We start from the raw sequence: 8752 nt of genomic DNA on the forward strand, positions 1-8752 counted from the left end.
CTTTCATATCTTTTTACCCTTTCTACCATGAGCACCTGTTACCTATTCAAAAAGGTACAAAACATTTTTAAAAACGCAAGCTTGTTGCAAAAGAAGTCAAACACCACAGAAGATGAATGCAGAGATCACTATTAATCCCACCCCTACCTATTGTCACAATGTTGGGGGTTATTCTTCTGGTCTTATCTTCCGTGTACAAGGGCACACGTACGCGTGCACGTGCACACACACGTCTAGGCGCATGCCTAGTGTGCCTGCTGTTCTGTAACCTGTTTCCTTTCTTATGTCTCATGCTTATGCCTCGTGCCTGGGACACATCTGGCACCGAGAACAAGAGCTGCACCTCCCTCCAAAATCCTGCACAATCATCCGTTACATAAGTGCTGCGTACCTCATTTCCATTGCTGATGGCCATTTAGGATGTTTCCAGTATTTCTGGGTTATATGCAACCTTCATGACCTTGCTTATTCATGAATGTTTAGGAACGCTGAGATGTCTGTAAGCTCCTGAATGTGGACCTGCGGTATCACAGAGAAATACATTGTAAAGGCTTCTGCTGGAGGTTGCCAGATGGCCCCCAGGAGAGCCATCCCAGTTTGCCAGTATGGTTCCTTGCTCCGCTAGCAGGAATCCCCTCTGCACTTCTGTGCGGAACTCTGAAGCTCTGAGAGACTTCTGCTGGCATGCACTCTGTGTCCCACCACAGGTGTTACAGGCACACTCTGGTTTAAAGACCAAGCCTGGTTCCACCTGCAAAGCAACCAGTGCTTTTGCAAACAGTCATGGAGCCAGAAAGGTGGCGCGGGTAGGCTGATGCTGGGTTTTCTTTAATCAGCTGGCTGTGGAATCACAACCTGAGCCGGCCAATCTAATCCAGAAAGGGGCCTGGCTTGGGGCGCAGAGCTCTTGGAGTGTTTGCCTGCCAGTGTCTTCCAGTTTGCAAGCGGGCAGAGGTGGGAGTGGGGCTTGAGAGATGCCAGGAAGGACCTGTCCCAGCACACTGCCGGGGAACTCACCGTGAGCAATTAGCGTCGCGTGTCATTGCTTCCTGGCCCTCCCTGCAGATGAGTTTGTCATCAGCTCAGGGGGTATTGAGAGGGCCAGAGGGTACCAGCCATCTGGGTTAGGGAGCTGAGAAGGCAAAAGCATGCCATTTTCCCAGCGCTCCCCGGGAGATCGTCCTCTTCCTACAAAATTAACGCGGTGGAGGAGCAAGGAGGGTGCTAGCCCTGAAGCCCCCAGGTCCAAGGTGTTCCCCCCCCCCCCCCCCCCCCCCCCCCCCCCCCCCCCCCGCCAGGCACCATGAGCAAAATCAGTGAGGTCGTGCAGCGGGCCAGAGCCGCGTTCAACTCGGGCAAGACCCGCCCGCTGCAGTTCCGGATCCAGCAGCTGGAGGCGGTGCGGCGCATGATCAAGGAGCATGAGAAGGACATCGTGGGCGCGCTGACCGCCGACCTCCACAAGGTGCGCCCCGCTTCCCCCCCCCAACCCCGGAGGCTGGAACAGCAACAGGAAGGGTCGCTGCTCGCGTCTGGGACATCTGCTGCGCGCCTGGCGCTCTGTGTCCAGCCCTTTGCCTAGAACCGCACCTTGTCCTCAAAGCAGGCTGCCTGAGGCGGGACCCTTTTTATAGAGGAGGAAAAGTGCAGCTCAAACCATCAGACCCTGAGATGGGGCGCTCAGACCACTCCTTCCAACCCATTCTGAGCCCCGGTTTCCCCGCAGCCCAGCGCAGGGGCCGGCAGCTCCTTCCCCCCATCTGCCTGCCATTCCCTCCTGGCTTCACTTCCTTCTCCATCCAGCCCGGAGCACGAGGCCACCCTGTTTAGCCACGTCCTGCGCACAGGACACCCTGAACTTCTTGTCTGCTCATTCCCCCAGCCCTCAGCCCCATGCATGGCCACCTGGTCCCCTCCACCCCCACCAGAGAACATCCTAGCTTGGGGTCCCAAAGGGCACCCTGCTCTACAGGGTATCCTCCCTCCCTCCCCACCCATCCCTCACCCTGAGCAGAATCAGACACCTCCCAATTTTCAAACTCTTCACCTTGCTGCCCCCAAGTCGCCTGGCCCTGCTTCCACAGTTCGATTTTGCCTCGGAGAAGAGCAGGGGGTTAGCTGGAGCTCCTCCCCCTTTCTGCTGCATTTTTAAATCTCTGATTCCTCATCTTAATACAAAAACTTCACAAATTCTGTTTTGCTCTTTCACAGCCGAAGCGCATGGAAGAGTTGTGTATTTTGCCATCTGCCCCTCCTTTCTCCTCACCCTTGCACAGTGGCTCCCTCCCCCCCCCCCCCCACTCCAGCAGGGTCCCTTGAACACTCTGCTCATTCCCTCCTTCCCCTGCTGAGGTTCTTCTGGGTTTTGTCCTCCCTTTCACAGTCTTTTTTCCTGCACCTGTTTCTTCAAGGTGGCTTTCTTAGGGCTCCATCCTGGGTTCAAGTCTCATTTCAATCTATGAGCATTCCTGGACACACCTCTGCTCGGTTCTCCCCACCCTTTAATGACCTTCAAATCACTGACCAGGTCTGAGGTCCTCGCAGGCACCATGAACTTGACATGTCCAAACCTGCCTGGGCCCCCAACGCTGTCAGAAAGGGACCTTCGCAGGCCCACCACTCCAGTGGCAAATGCTCAGCTTTGCTCGCACCCTCTGTGCCTTCTCTGGCCCAGGCCCCTGGCCTGGGGAGCCCCCAGTGAACACCCACCATCAGCCTGGCAGCTGAACATAACTGGGCTGTGTCCAACATGCCGACCCAGCAGTCCTGTGAGGTCCAGATCACGCTCCCATTTTTCAGATCAGGAGGCTGAGGTTAGGAGAGGGTAAGCAGCTCAGTCAGGGTCCCAAATCTAGGGAACAGTGAGCCAGGAGCACAGCCAAGCCCCGGTGACTCCCTCGATCTCCAACCAGTGAACTCACACGGAGCCCTGTCTCCACCGCAGAATGAATGGAATGCCTACTACGAAGAGGTGGTGTACGTCCTGGAAGAGATCGAGTACATGATAAAGAAGCTCCCCGAGTGGGCTGTGGACGAGCCCGTGGAGAAGACTTCCCAGACCCAGCAGGACGAGTGTTACATCCACTCGGAGCCCCTGGGTGTGGTCCTCATCATTGGCACCTGGAACTACCCCTTCACCGTCACCATCCAGCCCATGGTGGGCGCCATTGCTGCAGGTATACGTGGGCCCCGTTTCGGAGGGAGTCACCAGGAATCACGGTCCCACCCCTGCTGAGCTTGGCCAGAGATGGCAGGCCTGGGGGAAGATGGAGCCCCAGGCTCAGGTCGTGGTCTGATGGATCTGTCTTTCACGTGGTCTGATGGACACAGAACGGATGGGGCTCCCGGCTTGGTCAGTGGGAGGGCAGGATTCTGACTCCCTGATCTCTGCAGGGAATGCAGTGGTCATCAAGCCCTCGGAGCTGAGTGAGAACATGGCCAACCTGCTGGCCACCATGATCCCTCAGTACCTGGACAGGGTGAGGTGCTCGCTGGGTCTTTGGGGGTTGAGAAACAGTGCATTTTTTTGCAGCAAGAGGCTAAGCCTTGGGTTGGGGCAAGGACAGCCGGCCTCTCCCACAGAGATGAAAGGAGCCCCGGTGTCAGGTGGTGGGGGGTGTTCTACTGGATGGTGGCTGGCTCGCCAGGGGGAGGTGGGGTCGTGGTCTTTCCTGAGCCTCGTCTCTCTCCTCCCATGGAAGGACCTGTACCCGGTGATCGATGGGGGCATTCCCGAGACCACAGAGGTGCTCAAGGAGAGGTTTGACCACATCCTGTACACCGGGAATACCGCCGTGGGGAAGATCATCATGACGGCCGCAGCCAAGCACTTGACCCCCGTCACGCTGGGGCTGGGGGGAAAGAACCCCTGCTATGTTGACAAAGACTGCGACCTGGACATTGCCTGCAGGTGAGGCGTGCGGCACCTGTTTGTGCTGGAGCCTTCCGGCTCACGCAGACCGAAGTCTTGTTGTGAGTCTAGGCAGCCTCTGGCTTCTGCCCCCTGAGAGCTCCCCTCCAGAGCCCGGCCCCTTGTGCCTCGATCCTGAGCTGACGGAATAAGATGCTTGTCTGGGGGGAGCCTCCCGTGCCTTGCGGAATGCAATCTAATCTGGAATTTTCACAGACGCATCGCCTGGGGGAAATTCATGAACAGCGGCCAGAGCTGTGTGGCCCCTGACTACATCCTCTGTGACCCCTCCATCCAGAACCAAATTGCGGAGAAGCTCAAAAAGTCCCTGAAAGTGAGTGTGGGCCCCCCGGGGCTGAGTGACAAGAGAGGTTGCAAAGCAGTGAGGTGGGTCTAGGCTTTAGAAAACACTGGATTTTCTTTTTTTCCGATCCTAAAAGTAATCTACACTCACTGTAGATCATTTGGAAAAAGATTATAAAAGAAAAAAAAAAAATTCCACCCAGGACCCCACCACCACCCCAAGACAATCACTGCTCACGTGTTGGCATGTTCCCTCCCATTTCCTATCGCCAAGTCCACACAACGGTGCATATATTTCTTTCAAATAATGCTGTCTCGCAGCAGTTTGTACGCAATGAACGTCTGGAGCACCCCCGATGTCATGGCACTCTGGTGGCTCTTGGTGTCGCTGTGCACCAGCTGGGTGGTGCCCCGCCCTGTGCTCCAAGGTCACCTCTCAGCCAATGGCCATAATGAAGGTCCGCATCCTTACCTGAAGCCAGCCTCTTCTCTATAGGACTTCTATGGAGAGGATGCCAAGAAGTCCCGTGACTATGGAAGGATGATTAACTCCCAGCATTTCCAGAGGGTGATGGGCCTGATGGAGGGCCAGAAAGTCGCCTACGGAGGCACTGGGGACGCGGCCACCCGATACATAGGTGCGTGTGCTCGCCCTTGGTAAGAGCACCACTGCCCCCCGGCCCGTCACACGCCCCCCGCCCCCTGCCGCCCAGGCTGCCAGGGTCCCCGCAGGTTGATGGCGAATGAGCGCAGATCCTTGGGGAGCAGGCACAACCCATGGGCCTGGGGTGGGCTGTGGGACTGTCGGCAGGCAGGCGCCTAGCCCCAGCCCAGAAGCCCTCTGCCCATGGGGCCCGGAGGGCAGCTCCCTCTTCCCCCCACCCCTGCATCAGCAGGGGATACAGACCGAAAGACCACAAGAGCAACAAGAGCTGAGCCTGAGGGGCCCCCCAGGGCCTGGGCTTGCAGGTCACCAGATGCGACCCCACTTTGCCCCCAGTTTGGCAGGGAATGAAGAGCTCCAGCAGGGGCTCAGGTGGCGGGGCGGGGCACAGGGCCTGCCCCCTCGCAAGGTGGACCCTGTGTCTGTGTCCCCCCGCCTCCCCATCTAGGTTATACACAGTTCCCCCCATGGTCTGCCGGGATGGAGCCGGGCAGGTGGGGGCCTTGTCCATGCCCCACCTGAGCCTCGGCAGCCTTCCATACAGGAATGGAAGGAAGGAGCTAGATGCCGGGGCTGCCAGGCGGGCAGGGGCCTCGGCAACGGCTGATCTTGCTTGTTTCCTGCCTCAGCCCCCACCATCCTCATAGACGTGGACCCCCAGTCCCAGGTGATGCAGGAAGAGATCTTTGGGCCCGTGATGCCCATTGTGTGTGTGCGCAGCCTGGAGGAGGCCATCCAGTTCATCAGCCAACGCGAGAAGCCCCTGGCTCTCTACGTGTTCTCTCTAAACGACAAGGTGGGCCTGGGGTGCCCTCCCCCCGGGGTCTTGGCATCATGGGAACAGGATCCAGGGGTCCATGGACCCAGGTTCAGATCCCAGCTTCAGTGCTCACTGCTGTGTGACCTTGGGCAAGTCACTTAACCTTCCAAGCCCCTTTCTCAGCTCTGAAACCAGTTGTTTCTCACAAAGTGTTTGACACCTGGGGAGAGTGGGAGACCCCGACTGGGGTTCAGACCGCAGTGTGGGTCTGCCTGCACTGGCCCTTGAGGCTCCGGGATGCGCCCACACAGGGTGGGGAGGGGCCTGGGGTGCCCCGGGAAGGAGACTGAGGCAGGGGCTGGGTGCCGTGGCAGGTGATTAAGAAGATGATTGCAGAGACATCGAGCGGTGGAGTGACAGCCAATGACGTTGTGGTCCACACCTCTGTGCACTCCCTGCCTTACGGGGGTGTGGGTGAGTCTGGGGCTGAGCTCACTGCCCACCTGCCCCCTACAGATGTCCCCCCCTCTCCCAGCCCTGGGTTGGGAGTTCAGGAGGGGCCTCAGACACCCCCAAACCCTCCCCTGTGGACCTCTGGCTCCTGTCAGCATATCCACCAACCACGTTTGACCTCGAGACCCGAGAGGCTCCTAGAGGCCCCCTGGTACACCAGGCCTGCTTCATGGAGGCCCCGAGAGAAGGGACAAGGGCCGGAGGTCACACAACTCTCTGGTGGCATCGCTGAAAACGAACTCTTCGGAGCACTCTCCGTTGTCCCCAGTGTGGACTCCCTGGGGGATCCTCCAGGGCTCGGCCACCCCTGGGAGGCTCAGAGAAGGGGTGCATGAGGGCTGCAGGCGGGGGCTGGGGGTCTCAGGCCACCTGGGGCTGAGCTAGCTCCCCCCCCCCCGCCCCCCGCAGGGAACAGTGGCATGGGCTCCTACCACGGCAAGAAGAGCTTTGAGACCTTCTCCCACCGCCGCTCCTGCCTGGTGAGGCCTCTGCTGAATGATGAGTCCCTCAAAGCCAGATACCCCCCGAGCCTGGCCAAGGTGAGAGGTGGGGGTGGAGGCTGTCCCGGAGACCAGGCTGCAGGGAGCTGCTGGGCCCAGCAGGACACATGCCTTCCTGTCCCCTTGTGTCCTCTTCACAGATGACCCGTCACTGAAGTGGACCTGGCCTCCCCGTGCTGCACCCCTGCCTCTCTGTCCAGCCCTAGGAGGATTGCTCCTGGAGCCCCCCTCTTGCTCCTCTGTGGATCACTGCATGCCCCCACTCCCATCTGGGCCCTGGGCTTCCCTTCCCCAAGTCCCCGCTGTCCCTTGCTGGACATAGACCAATAAAAGTTCACCAGCCAGACAAATGTGTGTGTGTGTGTGTGTGTGTGCGCGCGCGTGCGTGCACGCGTTCATGCTTCCTTTGCAACCCCCCCTCCATTCTCTCCAGTCCCACCCCCGCCCCCCGCCAGTTCTCATCCTGACTCGCAGCAAAGGTCTCCCCAAAGTCTCGCATTGGCCCCCGGGGGGCGTGAGGCAGGAGGCACTGGTGTCCAGGAGACATTTATCTTGCATCTAGACGATGGGAGTCAGCTCCATTTCTGGAGTGTATCCAGTGAAGGCGATGGCCAAGGAGGCTGTCTTGATGGCACATGGCTCAGAAACTGGAGGCCAATGTGCTCCTTTCAAATTAGGTTTGACCCCTAGCTCAGGGGTCCCGTGGTGAGACCACACGGTCATCAACATGAACCCCCTTGGTGATTTCTGAGGGCAGCTCCTGGGCAGGAGGCTGGGAAGCCAGGTCGGCCCCCCAGGACCCACAGTGCCTGACAACTCTTGGTCAGGCAGCATCTGGGCCCAGGAGGCTGGCCTTGGAGGCCCGAGGAGCTAGGACAGAGTCCAAGGGACGATGGTCTGAAGTGGGAGCCAAGAATCAGCCCAGCCTGGCCAGCAGGTGCATGGGGGCGGGTTGGGGAGAGGTCTGCCGAGGCTGGCCTGCCTGCCTGGTTTACAAACTCGCAGTGGGTAGCAATGACTGGGGCTGGCCGCTCTCCGGGATAAACGTGGGGGTGCTCACGGGACTCTTCATGGTGAAAGCAGAGTTAGTCATCAGCTGTACCAGGCCCTGCGCCAAAGCTTTCCTGCTCCCAACCAAGGCCAGCCCTCCACTGGGCCCGGGACCCCTGCCTCTCTCAACCTTGCCTACTCCTGACCTTGACTCACGTCATTACCCTCCTTCCTCTCCACCCCTGGTCCCCCATTCTGTGCTGGATCATTCCTAGTCTCTAGTATCTCATACTTTATTTACCCTCCCCCCCAAACCCCAATACAACCCCAAATAAAAGCCCTTAAGCTGTTACCTGTGCTTCACCCCCTCTGGTGGGGGGAAGGGGAGGGGAGCCAGGCAGAGCGTGAACCGTTTTGTATGGCTTGGATGTTCCCTGTGTGCACCATTTACTTATTTTGCAAATATCCAAATAATTGAATAATAACAAAATCAAAATCCTCTCAAAGCCCACTGCCCCTCTACTTACTGCCTTGTTTCTCCGCTGTCCTGCTTCCAGCGAGAGACTCCTCTGGACAGTGGGGAGTCTGCTCTTGCGCAACATTTTGCTTCCATGCACTTTGACCCGGCCAGGTTAGCCTCTGTCACCTCCACTCTGCTGAAACTGCTCTTGTCCAGACGCCAGTGCGTGGGCAGACTCACCCTCCTCCCATCACGTCGTCGCCCTCCCCGGCCCCACTGCTGGGCCACCCCTCCTTCCAATTCTCCCTCACCTCTGGGGTCCTGGGACTCCACGCCTCCATTCTCCTCCCACCGTCTTCCCAGATTAAAGTCTCCAATTCCGGCCCTGAGCTCCTGACTCATAAATCTAACTGCCTACCTGACCCATGAGCTTGGATTCTTTTTTTTTTTTTTTTTTTGAACTTAGATTCTTAATAGGAACGTAACGCTATCACGCCCGGGACTGAGCTCTTGAATTCCCTCTAAGCCAACGTGGCATCACCCTCCGGAGGAGTGCTCAAGCCAAAACTTAGGAGGCATGTTTGACTCCTCACTTTCCTTTAGGACCAAGACCTCACAAGACCCCCCGGGGGGGGGGGCACCCACATCAGCG

General features: G+C 58.4%; 1 protein-coding gene across 1 annotated transcript; it reads left to right on the forward strand.

Annotated features, from left to right (window-relative positions):
- Positions 1–1298: 1298 nt before the first annotated feature.
- On the forward strand, positions 1299–6993 carry ALDH3A1 (aldehyde dehydrogenase 3 family member A1). The gene is made up of 10 exons (XM_027625528.1): positions 1299–1465; positions 2945–3176; positions 3394–3479; positions 3702–3910; positions 4127–4244; positions 4710–4851; positions 5507–5673; positions 6012–6111; positions 6559–6689; positions 6791–6993. The coding sequence occupies exons 1-10, from the start codon at positions 1304–1306 to the stop codon at positions 6803–6805; spliced, it is 1362 nt and encodes a 453-aa protein (XP_027481329.1). The 5' UTR covers positions 1299–1303; the 3' UTR covers positions 6806–6993.
- Positions 6994–8752: the final 1759 nt, after the last annotated feature.

This window comes from Zalophus californianus, chromosome 16, assembly GCF_009762305.2.
Source record: "Zalophus californianus isolate mZalCal1 chromosome 16, mZalCal1.pri.v2, whole genome shotgun sequence".
Lineage (NCBI taxonomy): Eukaryota > Metazoa > Chordata > Mammalia > Carnivora > Otariidae > Zalophus > Zalophus californianus.